Below are 22,875 nucleotides of genomic sequence, written 5' to 3'. Positions count from 1 at the left end.
ATAAATAGCAATGCCTCCAGTCGAGCTGTTCCAATACAGTTACAATACTGGCATCTACTTGGCAAAGTGGAAAATTGCCAGACATGTCCTCTGCATAAAATTCATGACAAATCCAATCCAGCTAGTTACTATACCCCACCAGTGTGCTCTAAATTAACAGCAAAGTGATGGAAGGTGTAATGAACAGTGTAAACAAGCAGCACTTAACTCACCGAAAGCCTACTTGCTGATGCTCAGTTTAGATTTTGCCAAGAGACCACTCAGCTACAGACCTCAATCCAACCTTGATCCAAACACAAACAACAGTGCTGAATTCCAGAAGTGAATTGAGAGTGATTGCCCTTGACATCAGGGCAGTAATTGATCATGCATGATGTTAAAAGTTAATGGGAACTGAGAGAAAAAATCTCCACTGCCTGTCAACCCCATGAAATTGCTGCAGAAGTTCTTCAGGGCAGTGTGCTAGGCCCAATCATTAATGGCTTCATCAATGACGTTCCTTTCATCCTAAGGTCAGAAGTAGAGATGTTTGCACCATGTTTACATTGCATTAGCAGCTCCTCAGATAAGTAATAGCCCATGCTTGCATTTAGGAAAGCAGGACCCAAACAACTGGCAAGCAGTACTTACTTGGCACTTATCAGTCCTTATCTGCATGTTGTCTGGAGCAAAACATGGATTAAAAAGGACAGTCCCACCAGTCTTAACTTTCAATGACAATACCAGTGTCCTGCCACCCCACTGAGCTTTGTAGTATCAGCAAGTTTAATTTGTTGAACACTGTCCTTTTATCAAAATTATTAATGAGAATTGGATTTAGCTGAGTGCCTTGCAATGATTCTTGTAACAATACCCCAGTAACAACCAGTCATGCTGAAAATGCTCTATATACTCCTGTTCTGTTCACTGTACTTTAACCAGTTCTTAACACAGCTAATATATTGTTCCTAATTTCACAAGCAGTTATTTTATGTAGCAACTTTGGGGTATCTTGGCCTGGAAGAGGGCATTTATTCTTCCAATGAAGTTGTAGGATTTTGCAGAGGCAGCATTGGTAGCATCTTTCCAGTGCCTTAAGGTGCCTGCTGTAGTAATCCCGGTCTTAGTAACATATAGAAGATACCTGAGATCCAAGATCCATTCAGTTGGCTATGTTGGGCAAGCTACATTGATTGCTTACTTGAGACAGGCTCCCAATATAGACACTCTTGAGTTTTGTCTCAGAAGAGTTTACCAGGTAGACAGGGTTTTGTGCTAGATCTGAGATCTTAATCTTCAAATATACTTTTTCTCAATCTACCAAAGGGAGTGCTGGCACATTAAATGCATTGGTGAATTTCAGAATGGAAATGAAGTTATCTGGGCAGACAAATTTGAGGAGAGTGCTACACAGTTCCTCCCACTTGCTGGGATTACAAGGCATTCATGAGAGCAAAGCAGCTAATATAATCAAGGAGCACTCCCACGCCAGTTATTTTCTCTTCTCCCTTTGGGCAGAAGATCCAAAAACCTGATAGCTCAAACCACCAGACTCAAGGACAGCTTCTATCCCACTGTTATCAGAGTTTTGAATTGACCTCTCCTTATACAATAAAAGATGAACTCTTGATTTCCCAATCTACTGAGGTTGTTGTCCTTGCATTTTATTTGTCTGCTTGCACTGCACTTTCTCTCTAACTGCAACACTATATTCTGCATTGTTTTCTATTTACTACCTCGATATAATTATGTATGGCATGATCTGTCTGGATGGCATGCAAAACAAAAGCTTTTCACTGTATCTCAGTACATGTGACAATAATAAACCAATAAACCCAATAAAATTAAAGGTCATGTATAGTGATTAACCATGTTTGCTGATCATGCAAAGCTGGATGGCAGTGTGAGTTGTAAGGGCGATACAGAGAGGCTTCCAAGGGATAAAGGCAGGTTAAGTGATTGGGCAAGTACATTGAAAATAGAATACAATTTGGAAGAAAAAATATTAATTAGGTTGTATCAGCAGAGTATTTTTAAATGTGAAAGAATGAAAAAAAAATCTTGTTCAGGTGCCTTCACACTTATCCTCTTGTAATAACGGCCAACATACTGCTTTGTGCCCAAGAGTACTCAGATGCTGCTTGACCTGTGTTTCCAACATTTTCTAATTTTACTTTAAATAGGGAATGGTGGTGTACAGTAAACTATGTTGATGAACTGAGTTGCGTATTCACATTGAGACTTCTTCAATTTATGCTTAGCTGCATTATTCTATTGTTATGTACAGTGAAAATGTGGTTTCACCTCAAATGGAAGCAGAGTACCACACAAAAAATGTGTGGCCAAATTACTATAGTGGATCATTGTTGGCACTTGGATGACAATGATAAACTTCCAGTCCATCTCAGCCTTAATTTTACAATCACTTATAATTTCTTTAAGGAAGTTACTCTTCTTCATTCCCTAACCAATTACTTAAAATTTGCTTCACGTCTGAGTTGCACTGAGATAATCAACAAAATTATAGAAATAGAAACTTATAGTTCTCTTACTAGAGCAATCTAAGTTACTGTTTTCTAATAAAGTGTCAGACAAAATCATTATTTACTTTTCTGAAGGTAATGTTGAAAATATCTTTCTAAAACCATTATTAGAGGATTGTTTATGGCTAGAGCTGATGAAATCCTCCTTTACGTTCTGAGTTGGTGCACGGCAGTTGTTTGTGTTTGCAAACTAAGTGAGCAGATCTGCTTTTGTATTTCATCTGACTTTTTTTTTGTTCTGCTGTTGTTTTCATATCACAGTGATCACTATTTAGTTTTGAAGAAAGTGCTTCGTAGTTTTACTATATCCCCCAGTTGTTCTGTGAAATGTCTGAGATAAAGACATTTTCAAATGTAATGATTAGCGTAAAGATATTGATTCATTCATCCTTGCCAGGTCTTCAGTACTAAATCTGGTGATTATGTCAAGAAATTAGAGATGGGCAAAACAGATTTTTTACTCAATTCAAATTAATAATTGACATCACTTCACTTTAAAGAAACTACATTTGAAGATATTACAATCATTTAGTTTTCCTGATACTTCCCTGATTGTTGTAACCACTGTTCTTGTTTCACCCTGCATAGCAGGACACTATTACTGAAGCACTACTTGAAGTTGCACTAAGTTCAGTGTCAGGAAATTCCACTGCTGTATCATCCTTGTAAATATTCTTCTTTAAGTAAAGTTTAGTATTGCAACAAGAAGCCTATTTGGGTTTTACTCTACATAGGTTAATGGTTTTCAGACTCGATTTCAAAGGAGACCCAAGAGACTACAGATGCTATAATCTGGAGCAAAAAGCAAACTACTGGAGTAACTGAACTGGTCAGACAACATCTGTGAAAGCAGGTCCCGATGCAGGGTCTTGACCCCTAACATCAACCATCTCTCTGCCTCCATAAAATCATATAAAAGCCATAATCATAAAATCATAAGATATAGTAGCAGAATTAGGCCATTCGGCCCATCTGCTGCCGGTCCCATTGAGTTCCTCCAGCAGTTTGTTTTGTTTCCTCTGGATTTCAAAGGAGTTGGTATTGTTATCAGATTTTCACGTGCCCTAAAATATCAACATGTTCTAAATTCAAAATTATCAGAATTTTTGTCTTTATCTTTATTTTTTTGACTCATTATCATTATTGCTGTTACTTTATGCAAATAAACAACGCTTCCTCGCACTCTACATGTTACAGAATTCCCATTTGAAAAAAGCTGTAGATCTTTGGCATAAACAAATTTTAAGAGACTGTTTTGCCAGAAGTTTGGAACTTGGCTAAAGCGATGCTGTGAAAAATTGTGATATTGCAGTTTATTTAATTATCCGTTTTCTTGTATTTTCCTTCATTTATGTTGTCTGACATTCAAAAAGCAATAACATTATAAATTGGGAGTAGGCCTAGTCCACTCAGCTCCATGAGCTTTATACCATTAAATAAGATCATGGCTGATTTGATTATAACCTGAATTCTACATTGATAAACTTTCTATCCCTTGCTGGTACAGGAGGGAGGGCTTCAGGTATTTGGATCATTGGGCTCTTCCAGGGCAGGTTCCAGGGCATCAATATACTTGCAGGGAGGTTTGCTAGTGCTACTTGGGAGGGTTTAAACTAGCCTGATAGGGGGATCAGAACCAGAGCAGTAGGTCAGCAAGTGGAGGGATTGAGGGGATGGTAAAGGTTAGGACACGTAAGGGTAGAAGGAAGGACAGGCAGGCCAAGTTAGTGAACATGGTGGGGCAATGGGCTGAAGTGTATTTATTTCAACACAAGGAGTATTACGGGTAAGGCAGATGAACTTAGAGCCATTTCAGAGACTTAGTTGAGAGAAGGACAGGACTAGCAGCTCAGTGCTCCAGGATTCAGATCTTTCAGCTGAGATAGAGAGGGATGTAAAAGAGGTGGGGGAATTGCACTACTGATAAGGCAAAATGTCACAGCGGCACTTAGAGAGGATGTTCTGGAGAGGTCATCTACTGAGGCAATATGGGTAGAGCTCAGGAATAAGAAAGGTGCAATCACTATGATGGGGCTATACTATAGGCCTCCCAATAGCCAGTGGGAAATAGAGGAACAGATACATAGGCAGATTATGGAAAGATGTTAAAGTGACAGGGTAGTTGAAGTGGGTGACTTTAATTTCCCCAATATTGACTGGGACCCCTTTGGTGCCAGAGGCTTAGATGGGGCAGAATTTGTCAGATGCATCCAGGAGGACTCCTTGACACAGTGTGTAGATAATCCAACCAGCGAAGGGGGCCACACTAGGTCTTGTATGGGCAAATGAGCCTGGCTGAATCTGTATATTTTCAGATAGTTATGGATAAGGATAGGACTGGATCAAATTGGGGAAAGTGCCAAATTGGGGAAAGGCTTATTGCAACAGTATTAGGCAGGAACTGCGGAGAGTAGATTGGGTGCAGCTGTTATTGGGTAAGTCCACAACTGACATCTAGGAGTTGTTTAAAGGCCAGCTGGTCAGAATCCAAGACCAACATGTTCCTGTGAGGAAAAAGGACATGGATGGCAAAGTTTGGGAACTTCGGATGACAAGAGGTATTGTAAGTTTAGATAGAAAGTAAAAGGCAACATATATAAGGAAACAGAAAGCTGAATTCAGACAGGGCCATTGAGGAATATAAAGGAATCAGGAAGACTAAACGGGACCTTGAAATATCCTTGGTAAGTAGGATTAAAGAGAATCTCAAGGCATTTTATACATACATTAAAAACAGAAGGTTAACTTAGGAGAGGGTAGGACAACTAAAAGACAAAGAAGGCAAATTATGCCTAGAGCTAGAGGAAATGGCCAATGTACAAAACGAGTACTTCACATTGGTATGCACCAAGGAGAAAGACATAGAGGACAGCGAGATCAAGGAGGGATGTGCTGATATTCTAGGGCATGTTGATATCAAAAAGGAGGAGATGTTAGGTCTCTTGAAGAGCATTAAGGTGGATAACTCCCCAGGGCCTGATGGGATCTATCTTAGATTATTGAAAGAGGCAAGAGAGGAAATTGCTGGTGGCTTGACAAAGATCTTTGTATCCTCTGTAGCCACAGTTGAGGTCCAGGGGACTGGAGAATAGCCAATGTTGTTCCTCTGTTTAAGAAGGGCAGTAGAGAAAAACCAGGAAATTATAGGTTGGTGAGCCTTATGTCAGTGGTAGAGAAATTATTGAAGAAGAAGTTTAGGGATAGGATCTACTCACATCTGTAAAAGCAAAGACATTAATGATAGTCAACATGGCTTTGTGCAGAGTAAGTCTTGATTGAGATTTTTGAGGAGGTGACGAAGATGATTGGTGAGGGTAGGGCAGTAGACGTTGTCTACATGGACTTCAGTAAAGCTTTTGACAAGGTCCCTCATGGTAAGCTTCTCCAGAAGATTTAGGCACATGGGATCTATGGAGACTTGCTAGATTGGATTCAAAATTGACATGGCTATATATGACAGAGAGTAGCGATGGAGGGGTGTAATTCTGACTGCGAGTCTGTGACCAGTGGTGGTCCGCAAGGATCAGTGCTGGGACCTCGATTGTTTGTGATATATATAAATGATTTGGACAAAAATGTAGATAGACTGATTAGTAAATTTGCAGATGACACAAAAATTGTCGGAGTTGTGGACAGTGAGGAAGGTTGTCAAAGGATTCAGTGGGATGTAGACTAGCAGGAAATGTGGGCAGAGAAATGGCAGATGAAATTTGATCTAGACAAGTGTGAAGTGTTGCACTTTGGGAGGTCAGATGTAAGAGCAAAGTACAGTAAATGGCAGGAACCTAAGGAGCATTGATATTCAAAGCGATTTTAGGGTGCAAGTCCATAGCCCACTGAAAATGGCAACACAAGTAGTTAGGGCGCTAAAGCAGGAGTATGGCCTTCATTGGTTGGTGTGTTGAGTATAAAAGTTGGGAAATCACATTGCAGCTGTATAGAAGTTTGGTTAGGCCACATTTGGAGTATTGTGTGCAGTTCTGGTTGCTGCTGTACAGGAAAGGTGTGGAGGCTTTGGAAAGGGTCCAGAAGAGGTTCACCAGGATGTTGCCTGGTTTAGAGAGTCTTAGCTATAAGCAGAGGTTGGACAAACTTGGATTGTTATTTCTGGAGTGTTGGAGGCTGACGGGTGATCTGATAGAAGTATATAAAATTATGAGAGATATAGTTAAGGTAGATAGAGTCTTTTTTCCAGGGTAGAAATATCAAATACTAGAGGACACAGGTTTAAGGTAAGAGGGGAAAAGTTTAAAGGAGATTTACAATGCAAGTTGTTTACACAGAGAGTGGTGGGTGCTGGTAATACACTACCAGGGGAAGTGGTGGAAGCAGATATGATAGTAAAGCTTAAGAGGGCTTTAGACAGGCACATGAACAGGCAGGGAATACAGTGGCATGCAAATGTTTGGGCACCCCTGGTCAAAATTTCTGTTACTGTGAATAGCTAAGCAAGTAAAAGATGACCTGATTTCCAAAAGGCATAAAGTTAAAGATGACACATTTCTTTAATACTTTAAGCAAGATTACTTTTTTATTTCCATCTTTTACAGTTTCAAAATAACAAAAAAGGAAAAGGGCCTGAAGCAAAAATTTGGGCACCCTGCATGGTCAGTACTTAGTAACACCCCCTTTGGCAAGTATCACAGCTTTCTGTAGCCAGCTAAGAGTCTTTCAATTCTTGTTTGGGGGATTTTTGCCCATTCTTCCCTGCAAAAGTCTTCTAGTTCTGTGAGATTCTTGGGCCGTCTTGTATGCATTGCTCTTTTGAGGTCTGTCCACAGATTTTCGGTAATGTTTAGGTCAGGGGACTGTGAGGTCCATGGCAAAACCTTCAGCTTGTGCCTGTTGAGGTAGTCCATTGTGGATTTTGAGGTGTGTTTAGGATCATTATCCTGTTTTGGAAGCCATCCTCTTTTCATCTTCAGCTTTTTTACAGATGGTGTGATGTTTGCTTCCAGAATTTGCTGGTATTTAATTGAATTCATTCTTCCCTCTACCAGTGAAATGTTCCCAGTGCCACTGGCTGCAACACAAGCCCAGTGAAATGTTCCCCGTGCTTAACAGTTGGAGAGGTGTTCTTTTCATGAAATTCTGCACCCTTTTTTCTCCAAACATACCTTTGCTCATTGTGGCCAAAACGTTCTATTTTAACTTCCATCAGTCCACAGGACTTGTTTCCAAAATGCATCAGCCTTGTTTAGATGTTCCTTTGCAAACTTCTGACGCTGAATTTTGTGGTGAGGACGCAGGAATGGTTTTCTTCTGATGACTCTTCCATGAAGGTCATATTTGTGTAGGTGTCGCTGCACAGTAGAACAGTGCATCACCCGTCCAGAGTCTGCCAAATCTTCCTGAAGGTCTTTTGCAGTCAAACTGGGGTTTGATTTGCCTTTCTAGCAATCCTATGAGCAGTTCTCTCAGAAAGTTTTCTTGGTCTTCCAGACCTCAACTAGACCTCCACCGTTCCTGTTAACTGCCATTGCTTAATTACATTACAAACTGAGGAAACGGCTACCTGAAAACACTTTACTATCTTCTTATAGCCTCCTCCTACTTTGTGGGCATCATTTATTTTAATTTTCAGAGTGCTAGGCAGCTGCTTAGAGGAACCCATGGCTGCTGATTGTTGGGACAAGGTTTGAGGAGTCAGGGTATTTATAAAGCTTTGAAATTTGCATCACCTGGCCTTTCCTAACAATGACTGTGAACAAGCCATAGCCCTAACAAGCTAATGAAGGTCTGAGACCTTGGTAAAAGTTATCTGAGAGCTCAAATCTCTTGGGGTGCCCAAACTTTTGCATGGTGCTCCTTCCCTTTTTTCACTCTAAAATTGTACAAAACAAAAATAATACACTAATCTTGCTTAAAATGTTGAAAAGAATGTTTCATCTTTAACTTTATGACTTTTGGAGATCAGTTCATCTTCTACTCACTTAGCTATTCACAGTAACAGAAATTTTGACCAGGGGTGCCCAGACTTTTGCATGCCACTGTATATATTGTGCACAGGCAGATGGGATTAGTTTGGATTGGCATAGTGATTGACACAGACACTGTTGAGGCTGTCCTTGTGCTGTACTATGTTCTATGTTCTATGTTCTATTATCAAGTATGTATCTACCTCTGCAGTAAATATTCAATGAATCTGTATCCACCACCCTTTGAGGAAAACAGTTTGAAAGACTCTTTACCCTTTGAGAGAAAAATTTTCACCTCATCTCTGTCTTAAATAGCAACCCCTGATCTTTAAACAATAACTCCTAGTTCTGGATTCTTCCACAAGAAAAAACATCCTCTCCACATCCACTCTGTCAAAACCCCTCAGGGTCTTATCTGCCTCAATGATGTTACTTCTCAAGCTTCCAAAATCCAGTGGATACAAGCCTAGCCTGTCCAACCTTTCCTCTTAATGCAACTTAGCCACTCCAGATATCAGTCTGGTAAACCTTCTCTGAATTGCTTCTCATAAGTAAGGAAACTAATACTGTACACAGAACTCAAAAATAGTTTCACCAAAGCCCTATATAATTGAAGCAGAACTCTCTACTTTTGTATTTTATTCCCCTAGCTATACATGAATCAGAATCAGGTTTATTATCACGGACATATGTCGTGAAATTTCTTTCCGTTTCCTTTTCCTCTCCCCCCCCATCCCCCCATGCCGCCTCCCACCATACCTTTGACCTGTCCCCCGGTATATCTGCTCTCCCCTCCTCCCCACACCTGCCAATCACCATCTCTTACCTGCATCTACCTATCACCACCTTGTGCCCACCCCGCCTCCCCTTTTTTATCCACCTATCATTGCTCAGTTTCTCCCCCCTATATATTGGGCTTCCCCTTTTCCTATCTTCAGTCCCGAAGGAGGGTCCTAACCTGAAACGTTGACTGCCTGCTTTTCTTCACGGATGTTGCCTGACCTGCTGAGTTCCTCCAGTATCTTGTTTTTTCATCTAGATTCCAGCATCTGCAGTCCTTTGTCTCTCTGTCATGAAATTTGTTGTCTTGTCACAGCAGTACAGTGCAAGACAAAAATATCTATGAGTTACAAAAATAAGTAATAGTGCAAACAGAGGAATAATGAGGTAGTGTTCATGGGTTCATGAACCTTTCAGAAATCTGATGGCAGAGGGAACGAAGCTGTTCCTAAAACATTGATAACATTCTGTTAGCATTGATATTTATTTGCAGCACCTATATACTAGCTTTGATGACTGCTGCATTAGACTAGGATGTTTTTCTTTATTTTTCCTGCCAAAGGGATCAGTTTCATATGTTCCAACATTATACTCTATTTGCCAGATTTTGGCCCACTCACTTAACTAACTGATAACTCTTTGTAGCCCCCTTATGTCCTCTCCTGAAATTACTGTCCTTCCTATCTTTGCATCATTAGCCAATCTAGCAACCACACCTTTGATGCTTTCATCCGTCATTGATGTAAATTGTAAAAAGTTACGGCTTTAGAACCGAACCCCATGGCACATCACTTGTTACAACTTGCCCATCAGAAAAATATTATGCCTTCTTTCTATTTCCTTTTAGCCAGCCAATTTTCCATGCTGGTAGTTACCTCCTTCACCATGACTTTTATTTTCCGTAATATCCATTGTATCGTATTTTGAGGGCAGGGGGTGAAGGATCACACTGGCATTATTGTGATGCTGAGGGAATCAGGATGGTGGAAGTGAAGAATTACACCAGCAATGTTGTGGAGAGTTGGGATGAGAGATCACACCAGGCATTTTTTGTGGGAGTTGGGAGTGAGGGATCACACAACTAATGTGTGGCGTGGGGGTGAGGGAAGAAGTTGCACAGGCAGTGTTTTGAGGACTGAGTGTGAAGATTATCACCAGCAGTGTTGTGGGCTTTGGGAATTAGGAATCATGTTTAAAATGTTGTGGGGGTATGTAAGGGAAGGAGCTGTACTAGTAGTGTTGTGGGGAGAGGGATCACACTGACAATATTATGGGGAGCGCAGGGAAGAGATCACAGTGGGATAGTTGTATGGGGAAAGCACAGAGGAGCCTAGCTGATCACAGTATTACATGGGTACAAGTCTGGGATTTGAGGTCCCTCTGGATGTTAGGATGTTGGGGAGTTGATTTAATGCAGAGATTGGTCAAGGATTTAGGTATTTAATTTACCTTGCATGCTTGCCAGCTCAGTACTATGGGTATAAGATCACATTGTTCCAGGAGTGCTCTACATAAGATCCTACAGAACAATGTCCCCAAAAGTAGCAGGGGGAATAGTATTCTTTCGTGCCAGCCTGATGCAATCAAGGGTGACTCACAACAGGAATTGTCTAGTAGGAATTTCCAAGTCAGATTCAGGTTTATTATCACTGTCTTATATGACATGAAATTTTGCAGCAGCAGTACATAAAAACATAAAAAACTATTAATCACAAGATAGATAGATAGAGAGAGAGAGAGAGAGAGTGAGAGAGAGAGAGATAGATAGATAGTGCAGAAAAAGGGAACAATGAGGTAGTGTTCATGGGTTCATGGACCATTCAGAAATCTGATGGCAGAGGGGAAGAAGCTGCTCCTGAATCATTGAGTGTGGGTCTTCAGGCTCCTGTACTTCCTCCCTGATGGTAGTAATGAGAAGAGGGCATGTCCCGGATGGTGAGAGTCCTTAACGATGGGCTTCCTCCCTAATGTAGTAGAGCTGCTGGGGTGCCTTCTTCATGATTGCATCAATGTGTTGTGCCCAGGACAGATCCTCGAAGATTTTGACACCCAGGAACTTAAAGCTGCTCACCCTTTCCACCGCTGACCCCTCAATGAGGACTGGTGTGTGTTCTCTCGACTTCCCCTTCCTGAAGTCCACAATCGATTCCTTGGTCTTGCTGACATTGAATGCAAGGTTGTTGTTGCAACACCACTCAACCAGCTGATCTTTCTAATTCCTGTACACCTCCTCGTTGCCATCTGAAATTTTACCAACGATAGTGGTGTCATCTGCAAATTTATAAATGGCATTTGAGCTGTGCCGTAAGACCCAGAAAATGGTGGTTTATTGCACTTTGTTCATGTTTCACTTGCTTAATGCTGAAGAATACAGCCATATACAACTGAATTTCCAGTTTAAAAAAATATATATTAAGTAGTGAATAATCCAGAATTTCACCCACTGAAACAAATACAATATAAAAATGGAATAAGGTCTTGCTGTCTCAGCTTGCCTGCCCAGAAACATTGTCAGTAGTCCCCCATCTCTGAATCTATGTGGCCCAAAGCATCTCAATATCCAGCAGCCTAAAAGCTATGAGGAATTACATTGATGCAATCACAAAGAAGGCACACCAGTGGCTCTAGTTTGTTAGGAGTTTGAGGAGATTTGGTATGTCACTAAAGACTCTTGCAAATTTCCATAGATGTACAGTGGAGAGCATTCTGATTGGTTGCAAGGCAGCCTGGTATGGAGGCTCCAATGCACAGGATCGCAAGAGGCTGCAGAGGGTTGTAGACTCAGCCACCTCCATCATGGGCACATCCCTCCCCACCATCAAGGACATCTTCAAGAGGTGATGCCTCAAGAAGGTGGCATCCATCATTAAGGACCATCTGGGACATACCTTCTTCTCGTTACTGCCATCGGGGAGGAGGTACAGGAGCCTGAAGACCCAAACTCAGTGATTTCGGAACAGCTTCTTCCCCTCCGCCATCAGATTTCTGAATGATCCATGAACCCATGAACACTACTTCATTATTCCTTTTTTTTGCACTATTTATTTATTTTGTAATTCATAGTAATTTTATGTCTTTGCACTGTACTGCTGCTGCAAAACAACCAATTTCACGACATATAAATCAGTGATAATAAACCTGATTCTGATTCTGGTATTTCTTATACGTAAAGGTTTTTAAACATAATTAAAGTTGAAGCAAATAATGAAAAAGAACTTCTGAAACATTTACAAAAATTATTAATAAAGTTTGCAAACATATTAAAAACATTAAGTTATTGCAAAATTATTTTTAAAAGTTGTCTATCCTTCCCTATGCCTTTTAATCTAAAGTTCCACAATCCCTCTTGAAATCAATGGAGAGTAAACTGGTGCTGGATCCAAAAGGTGATTTTTCCCAAAGCGTTGCTTAGGAAACCATAGCAAGACTGGGCTCTGTCGCTCGATCCCATGTGGAATCTAGTGCTGGAGCAAACTGACAGATTTGGTACTATAAATCATTTTCATGTTTGACAGCACATGTGTAGAAGTCCAGAATATACTGTTGTTTAAGCAGCTAAACACCAGCAGTTCCATTTGGAAACAACAGCACTAACCAGCAAGATGTGGCCCCTTCTCCAGCATTCTTGTGATGTATGTGTGTATCAAAATTACTATAATACATTCTCAGTAATGTTATCCCACAAGAATTCGATTTGGCTGAAAATGCTGGTTAGCAAATGTTTACGTGAAATAAATCAAAAATATTGCAAAACAAATACTAGTCTGGGTGCAATTGAAGACCATGGGTCTCTTTAGTGGTTTAGATTAGTATCTGCAAATGATACTCATGTTTTTCTGTTGCACCTTGAATGATCTGTGCTGCTTGATTTTACTCCTGGCTCCTAGCCATCTACCGTCTCTTATTCAGTAAGTGTAGATGGAAAGGACTGGGATGGTTGTTATTTTTCTCTATAAACATGTATCTGCGCGTTGTCTAAGCCAAGCTTGCCGCAGGGTGAGGCAAATCGAAAGAACAATATTTCACTTTCCAGACTGTGAATCATTATGCTTGGATATAAAAGAGGAAACAAAAATGTGTTTCCCACAGAGTGTATTCACCATATGGTGCATGCAGTATTTATTTTTCACTCCTCAGCAAGTATTAAAGTGCTGGACACTAGGTTCTGCCAGCAGGCTAAATGATTGATATTATCTCATTGCCTGAATAAAAATGGGTTTTAAGTAGAGGACATGCATTGTCAACATAACTAGATTTTTTGCAGTTCACAGATTTGTTTTGAGGATTCTCAAGTCATACGATATTGAAAGTGGTTATTAGAGGAATCCTGTGTTGTGCATATTAACTCGTGGCAATGTATAGAATCTTTTGTTCTCAAGAGAATAGAGTAATTCCTGCAGTGTTGGGATCAATCTTGAATCCATGTCCAGTTCCCTTTTATTACAATATATATCTTCTTCCCCCATCCTCCATCACCCCAGCACTCCCAGCCCTTTGATGGACTAATTACAGTTTCATCAATTTGAGAGTAAAAGTTGATGTGATAAAATTACAGTTTTCTTGTTAATACTTAACTTTAATGTATTTGAAATTGAACTGTGCTGTTGGTATTAGTTTTGCTGTTTTGTCGAAGCCTACAGAGGTTCCATGGTTATAACGCTTTTTAATCCCATTTGCTCTGATCAGACCTTCTATTGAAAATGAACAAATTACTGACTACCTCTCCTCTTGGTAATAAAAATAGCTGGAAGGAATTTTCTCCTTGCTTGACAGTCCATGGCCTTTCATCCGTACACTGCTGACTGACTTGTCTCCACTGTGAAACCAGCTATTTCTTGATTTTCCACAGTAGGAGATAATTGGTAGTTTATGTAATAATTAATTACACAAGATTCTTTTTTATTCACCATCTTATTTCATACGAGAATTCGAATGCTATAGCTATTTAAATAAGATGCTAATGTAGAAGATGACACTCACGACTTGGCTGTTTTGGTTATCAAAAATAAATGAATGTATATTTTCCCCAAGAAACTCAAATGCTATAGAGGTGTTAACTACTTTGTTATAGATGTCAGAATTATTCTTAATGATAAATTAAATAATTTCTTGAGCATGAACTGCATTTTTGCAAAATGGTAATTGCTCCTGGCCTGTGACTATTTTGTCTTTTTTTCAAAGATCTCAGAGTCTTATTTCGTTAAAGATCCCTATACCTTTCTCCTTACATCAGAATTTGTAAAGGTATTTTGGTTGAACACATTACTACTTAAATGGTTTGAAATTTTACTGCATGTTGCCACTATTTAACATTTTTAACTATTAATCTACATGTGAACGTAAAGAAATAATTAATCTCAGCATGTTGCAGGAAAAGTGTATTGACCATAACTAACAAGTAGCTTAATTTTACAGATTGCAAAAGGAGCACATTTGCTATGAATTTCCAGAAACCTTAGCCAAACTAGTATATGCTTGCATTGTAAAAAGAGCATTGACCCATCATTTTGATGCATATTGATCATGACAGTCATTCTTTTCTCCCTCAGGCCATGGAGGTACATATACAGAACCTTGGACAAATGCCATCTCAGTTGCTTATTGAGCCACATCCACCCCGAAGCTCTGCCATGCACCTGGTGAGAAATTATGTGTTTCAAATCTACCTAAGCTTCGCTTTATATAAAAATAAAATGCTGGGTTGCAATAGATGAGAATGGCACACTTCTGCAAAATGAATAAAAGAAGCCAAAAGATCATACCTGGTTGCTATAAATTCATTCATTAAGAGAACAATAAATGTAGTCATCCCTTCTCCAAATTGATAAAAGCATACATACTTCTATAGATTTGAGTTTCTCATAAAACACTAGAGCAGATAATATTGTATATAGTGTCAGAGGTTTATTTCACATTTCCTTTCCATTCATTTTAACTAGTTATTCTCAGACTTACACTTCTGTTATTAAGTACACATTCTCATTATTCAGTAAGCATTTTCTTTGTCCCTTTGAAGCTCCCTCATACCCTTACCCCACCATCTCTCCCCTGCAATACCCCCCCATCTCTCCTCTGCAATACTCAGTGAGAATTACTACACAAGCCTGGTTGAGAGCAGTGACCAGATAGTGTAAGACTGAAACCGGTGACTAGGAAATATAGAATCAGGGAGGTGGCAGATACAGTTTGTAAGGGAACTAATAACCTGTAGATGGAAGCATGTTCTGATCACAGGCGTGAGAGGCAATGAGAAGCAATGGAAAGTTGAATTATTAGAGAGTGACAAGGGAATATGTACAAAAGGAAGAAAAATGTACATTCTCTACTGACAGCCTAAAGTAACAGAAATAAAGATAAACATGTATTTAAGATTCACAATAATAGTGATAGAAAAGAGAATGAATTGACAAAAATGAAAGCATAAACAAATGCGCAGTAACTAAAATAGAGGTTATAATAAAAATTAAGAGAGCTGAAAAGATAGATTATGCACAGGCGTACAAAATTAAAAAGCAATTTGTAAACAAAGTAACTTTTCCTAACTCTTATAATACAAGCAGCACAATTAAATTATGGCAGAAAATATGAAGATATTCAGAAGAAAATAAATGGCAATGGAATAAAACTAAAACAAGAAAGAGACAAGATAATACTGAAAGAATTCAATAAATGACATTCATTGTGTTTTTATTTGCATCTTTATGTGGACAATACCAAGTAACAAATGATATTGGTGTACTTCCCATTACATTTCAAGTGACACAGTGCAAATTTCTGTCTCTCAGATTTTTATTAAAAAAGTACAGAGAGAAATAGCCATTGGGAATATTCAGTCACACACAATTAGGAATATCTTCACTAGCACACAGACCAGAGTGGGGACTTTCAACTTCTTGCATGTTAAATAGACAGGGGTCTCACTAGTTTGTCACCCAAATCTGACCAAATAAAATATCAAATAATATCTTAAAAATATGAAGCCAGAAGCTCATTCCTTGAACAAGTGAATTAGGTTCTGGTCAGATCAAACCACAACTGAAAATAGACCAAGGCCTTTGCAGGGAAGCCTTAGTAATTTTCTTACTTGTTCAAAATAGTCTGAAGAGGATCCAAAGAGAAGAGGTCCAGAATTTTTTTTAATGTTTTCTTTTGGACCAGGAAGAGCAGGACTCTTCCTGTGCCAAAAGGGAACATTGAGCTTGCACTTCCTGGGCTTTCCTCGTGCTCCTTGGGCATAATTGTCAACTGATCCCCTTTTGAAGACATAGTTATACAGATAAACCATTTTGTCCCTGGTGATCACCTGATTTAAACAACCAGCAGCTGCTTCCAGACCACTTTTTGCAAATCAAACAGTGGCATGCCAATGACATATGGCCATTCTAAAACTGTCATTTGCAATGGACATGTTCCCACCTGGGATATAAAATCAACCCCAACATGCTTATAATGATGGCCTGAGTGTTCCAATCATGTTTATAGAAAGAAAGTTATGGATGTGACTTCCACCATAAAACAGAATTAAACTCTGATCCCATCCAGTACTCACTTAATAGAAATTAGGCACTGTAAAATCAAAGGATAACAATCTCATTTTAGATGAATAATATATCACATTATACCTCTTCTCTCCCTAAAGGACAGTACATAGAAACGTAGAAAATAGAAGTAGATCATTTAGCCCTCTTGAGGCTTTTCCGCCATTCAGTACGATCAATCTGATCATCCAAATTCAGTTCTGTGTTCCTGCTTTCTTCCCATATCCCTTGATCCCTTCAGCACTAAGAACAATATATAATCCCTTCTTGAATATAGTTAATGATTTCTATTCAACTACTTTCTGTGGAAGAAAATTTCAGAGGTTCACCACTCTCTGGGAGTAGAAATTTCTTCTCATCCCAATCTTTTGTGGTTTACCCCTTATCCTTAGACTGTGGTCCTCAACTACCCTACCATTGGGAACATTCCTCCTGTATCTAGTCTGTCCAGTCTTACTATATTTCTGTTGGTTTCTATGAGATCCCATCTCATTCTTCTAAACTCTACTGAATATAAGCTTAATTGACCCAATCTCTCTTAATATGTCAGTCCTGCTATTCCCTAAATCAATCTAGTGAACCTTTGCTGCACTCCCACCCTACCAAATACATCCTCCTTGAGCTAGGAAGAGCAAAACTGCACACAGTACTTGAGGTGTAGACTCACCAAGACCTATAATCATAGCAACACATCCCTTCTCCTGCACTCGCATCCTCTTGCTATTGAGGCAAACATATTGTTTGCCTTCTTAGTTGCCTACTCATCTGCGTACTTCTTTTCAACAAATGGTGCCCAAGGATTCTCAGGTCTAATTACATCTCCACCTTACCTAATCTATCGCTGTTCAGAATCGGCATTTCTGTTATTGCCATCAAAGTGGATACTTCAAATTTATTCACATTATTCAGCATCTGCCTTGTATTTACCCACTCCCTCAATCTATCCAAATCACACTAGAGCTTCTCTGCATCTTTCTTATAGTTTATGTTCCCACCTGGTTTTGCGTTGCCTGTGAACCAGAGAAATTGCTTCCAATTCTGTTGTCTAAACCATTCATGTATACTATGAATAGCTGCAGTCCCAGCACTGATCTCTATGGCACCCCACTAGTCTCGTCCTGCCACTCAGAAGAAAGACCAGTTTATTCCTTCTCTTTGTTTCCCATCAGCCAACCAGTTCTCTTTCCATACCAGTCTACTACTCCCAAGTGCTTTAATGTGTGCTTATTGAAAGCCTTGTGGAAATCCAAATATTCACTGTTTCTCCCACATCTATTCTGCTAGTTAAACCCTCAAAATTATTCCAGTAGATTTGTCAAGCATGACTTTCCTTTCATAAATTCACGTTGACTTTGTTGAATCTTGCCATTCAGAGAAGAGTGCTTAGGGAACACTGCAACTACGTCATATATGACAGACTCTAACATTTTCCCTTCTGCCAAAATCATGCTAACTGCTCTATAGTTCCCTGTTTACTCTCAACATCCTTTTCCAAATACGGAGACACAAGAGATTCTGCAGATGCTGGAATCTGGAGCAACACACACAAAATGCCGGAGGAACTCAGCAGGTCAGGCAGCATCTATGGAGGCAAATAAACAGTCAATGTTTCAGGTCGAGACTTTTCATCAGGACTGCAAAGGAAAAGGGCAGAAGCCAGAATAAAAAGGTGGTGGGGGGGGGGGGGGGAGGAGCACAAGCTGGCAGGTGATGGTGAGTCCAGGTGAGATGGTGGGGGGGGGGGGGGGGGGGGGGTGGGGGGGGGGGGGGGTCCAGGTGGTGGGGAAGGGAATGAAAGAGAATGATGCAAGAAGCTGAGAGGTGATAGGCGGAAGAGGCAAAGGGCTGAAGAAGAAGCTTGGACTGCTGAGTTCCTCTATCGTGTTGCTCATCTAGATTCCAGCATCTGCAGTCCTTTGTTTCTCTGAAGAAGAAGGCATCTGGTAGGAGTGGACAGTAGACCATGGAATAGAGGTGGGAATAGGAGGAGTAAGCAGGTCATGAGGGGGGGAGGGGAAAGGGAAGGGGTGAGGATGACACAAGAATGAGGGAAAACAAAGGGGGGAGGGGGGGACAGAGAGAAGGGGTTACCAGAAGTTAGAGAACTCAGTGTTGATGCCGTTATGTTAGAGACTGATGTTAATGTTGTCAGGCTGGAGACTAATGTTGCCGTCATAGTGGGGTTAAATTGGCTACCCTCCAACCTACTAGAGTTTTTCCAGAATCTGAAGAATATTAGAAAATAACCACCAATGCATCCAATATTTTTAGGGCCACCTTAGGGGGTGTAGGAATGGGTTGCACTCCTGGAAAACAGTCTGCATCATGATTTCTGTAAAGAAAGCCGTGTCATCTGCGCATGTGTCAAGAAATACAAGATGAAGAAAAAAATGTTTTATTTATCAACATTTTTTCATATAAATTTCATAAGAGCAAACTTTTGTTCTGTGTTCCAGATTTTTGTGTTGGAATTCAGTAAGGGAGACTTTCCGTAACCTGAAATGCTGTAACACATGGGTCATCTGTACTTGGTGACACAGACTGTTGGGACCTAGCAATTTTTCAATCTTTAATCCCTTCTATATCCCTAATACCATTTCCCAACTAATACATTTCCCCTTGTTGCCAGACCCTGTGTTCCCCAATATTCCTGAGAGATTATTTTGTCCTTTTTTGGGAAGACAGAACTGAAGTATGTACTTAATTTGTCTGCCATTTCTTTGTTCACCATTATAAGTATCTTATTTCTGACTGTAAGGGACCTACATTTGTTTTCACAACTTTTCACATATCTATCGAAGCCTTTACAGTCAGTTTTATTGTTTTCTGGAAGCTTATTCTCAAACCCTATTTTCCCATTAATTCCTTTTATCTCCTTTGCTCAATTCTAATCTGCTCCCAATTCTCAGGTTGCTATTGGGCATTTTATTTTTCCTGCTTGGGTCTAGTACCATCACTACATTCTTTTGTAAACTATTGATTTATTTTTGCAGCAGATAACAATGGACTGTGAGCAATAGGAATGAATGATCCATGTGCACTTTCAGTGCTTGCCTTTGCTTATCCACTATCAATCCTTGAAGTAACCTTCCCCATTCTTTCAAAACCATCTTGCACCATAGTTTCCTTTATATCAATTCAAAACCTTTGTCTCAAAATCAACTCTCTTGCCCTCCATTGTAATAACGAATTCTATCATGTTATGGTCATTCTTCCACAAGGGACCCTACACAACAAGATTGTTTATTAATCCTTTTACTGAATACAGTACCCTGTTTAGGAATGCCCACTCTCCAGTTGATTCCTCAAAGTATTAGTCCAAAAAGTCATCACAAATGCAGTCCAGGAATTCCTTCTCTGTATTGGACCCTAGCACCAGGGAGGCAGCATACCATCCTGGAGTCTCACTTGCAGCCACAGAAGCATCTGTCTGCTTTCCATACAATTGCTAATTTGGTTTGACCAACATACATGTAGACAGAAGTCATTCATAATTGCAGTTGTACACCTATCACATGGATCTCCAAGTTTCCTGTTGAATGCCCTCATCACCACTGCTGTTTGGGGTCTTCATGCAATCTCCATTAACATTTTCTACCCTTAGTGTTTCTTAACTCCATCCATACATATTCCATTATACATCAGGATTCTCTGTTAATATCCCTCCTCACTATTGTATTGATTTCCTGTTTTGCTAACAACACTATCAGCTCCTTTCCCTTTTTGACTGTTCTTACTGAATACTGAGTACCCATGGATTTCATTTTCCATTCCTAGGGCATCCTGCAGCCACTTCTCTGAAATTGGTACAATATCATACCATTTACACCTATTTCTGCAGTTAATTCATCTACCTTATTGTGAATACTCCACCCATTGAGACACAATAACTTAAGGCTTCTCTTTTTAACATTCTTGGTATCTTAGCATTATTTGCTCTATGGCCCTTATTGTTTCTTCCCCTGGATTTTTTTTGCTTTCCACTTTTGATATTTTGTTTCCTGACTTTTGCTTCTGTTTTTCCTCCTCCTCAATCTTCCTGCTCTGTTCCCAACCCTGCCAATCTAGTTTAAATCCTCTCCAGCAACAGAAGCAAACAGCCGCAAAGGACGTTCATTTTGGTCCTGCCAGGGTATAATCCATCCCACTTATACATGTACCTCCTCCCCAGAACCGGTCCTGGTTTATTCTACCCATGTTATTGGTACCAGCATGTCCTATGATCTCCAGCTGTTAACCCTCCCTCTCCAGAATACCCTGCAGCTGCTCTGAAACATTCTTGACCCTGGCAAGATACAACAGACAATCCTGGAATCTTGTTTGCAGCTACAGTAATACATGTCTGCTTCCATTACAATTGAATCCCCTTCATTATAGTTGTCCCAGTCTCTTTCCTCCCAATATTCCCCTTAAGAAATTTGATCTTAAAAGTTTCTAAGAAACCACAAATACTTGTTTTGTTGTTTCAAGTGGTAAGCTATTAAGCTGAGTTATGATACTGTAGTCCCACAAAGACAAGAAATGGTATAAAAAAATTATACAAATAAATAACTTTTTAAATGACGTGCTGTAAAACTCTGATATTCCGCTGCCTGATTATTTGAAATCCCAATGATTCAGCATCTGGCACACCAGGTGCTGATTCCCATGCCCCCTTTGACATACCAGAGCCCTCCCTCTAAATTTACCAGGTTTATTAGAACATGTATTACTCTACGGTCTAACACCTTTAAAAGGGGCAAATTAAAAGTGTGTAGCATTATTAATTGAAATAACATACAATAGTCTGGAAAATTGCGAGACCAGCACCACCAAAGTCTCAATCATGCCAGACTGATGGAGTTTTACTGTATATTAAATGATTTGATTCCTGAAGTGAAGAATTGCTGTTGAAATAATTTTGGTCCCTTTCTCCTACTGATGAGACTTATGTGACTTATATTTTTCATTCATTGTAATGCAAGTGCTATTTAAAACAACTAAATCAACACAATCTGAAACTGCTATTTTTCTGCTGGAATTTAAACAAGATCTAAATTACCTTTCCAAAATGGAAGAAGAGAGAGGCAATAGTGTGGCTGATGTATCTGGAAAAAGGCGTTAGTTTCTGGAGAGGCTTTCTTTTCATAATATGTACTTTAAAGTGTTAGTTAACATTTAGCATTATAAGCCCCTAAAATTTGAGGCCATATCCTGATCTGTGCACACACGTGAATTTTGCCACTGACCCCGCCAAAATTGTAAGGAGATGCACACTCCAAGGTCTCTTACATGCCTCTCACCTTCAACAGAACCTCCATCCATCCCAACAGGGAATCCCAAAATCTCTGACTTAAGTCCGGGACCAGACACATCCAGTTCGCTGCCTAATTTGGAGCCTCTCCAGCATCCTTAGAGTAGAATTATGTTGAGAGTGCACTGGGAGGGCAGTATGTTTATTGCTGTGTCATGTTTCACAGTTCACAATTGGCAGTACATGTCTTATCACAGGATTTATATAGGGGGTGCCAATTTCACCATATATAATATAAAAACAGTAATATTGCATTGTATATATTAATACTGCTGTGTATCAAATGATTTAGATCTTCACAGCTGGTTTACTGAAACAATGTTCATTTAACTACATAAAGCAGAAAATGATGGAAATAGCAGGTATAGCAGCATCTGTGGAAAGAAAGACAGTGTTAATGTTTCAGGTTGAAGACCCTTCATCAGAGCAGGGCCTTTCTGACAAAGGGTCTTCCACCTGAAACATTAACTCTGTTTCACTTTCCACAGATGTTCCCTGACCTGTTGAATGTTCCTAGCATTTTCTGTTTTTATTTCAAGTTTCCAGCATCTGCAGTTTTTTTGATGTTTGTTTAACTATGTTGGTCAAATGTAAAATGTTATTTTAAATATTTTTTGTTTTGTTATTCATTGATAGAATTAACTTAAAAGTTTGTACTGAATGTTTCTTTTACCTGAAACTCCTTCTGCACCACCTCATGAATCCACTCCCAACATGGACCCCTTAATACTTATCCTATTGTTCTAGACCACTGAGATGTAGGTGCTGTTTGTTTTACCAAAATTGCAGTACATTATCCTGATGCATGTAAATATTTTACCTAC

At 39.7% G+C, this 22,875-nt stretch overlaps 1 protein-coding gene across 1 annotated transcript in view; it reads left to right on the top strand.

Annotated features, from left to right (window-relative positions):
• The window catches only part of nbeaa (neurobeachin a), a 560,854-nt gene that overhangs the window by 495,285 nt on the left and 42,694 nt on the right, over positions 1-22,875 (top strand). The window contains exons 49-50 of the mRNA XM_052025565.1: positions 14,402-14,464; positions 14,770-14,859. Of these exons, the coding sequence (XP_051881525.1) occupies positions 14,402-14,464; positions 14,770-14,859 (153 nt within the window). The remainder of the gene's footprint in view (positions 1-14,401; positions 14,465-14,769; positions 14,860-22,875) is intronic.

The sequence above is a fragment of the Pristis pectinata genome, chromosome 11 (genome assembly GCF_009764475.1).
Source record: "Pristis pectinata isolate sPriPec2 chromosome 11, sPriPec2.1.pri, whole genome shotgun sequence".
Classification (NCBI taxonomy): domain Eukaryota; kingdom Metazoa; phylum Chordata; class Chondrichthyes; order Rhinopristiformes; family Pristidae; genus Pristis; species Pristis pectinata.
This window is presented reverse-complemented; position numbering and strand designations above follow the sequence as displayed.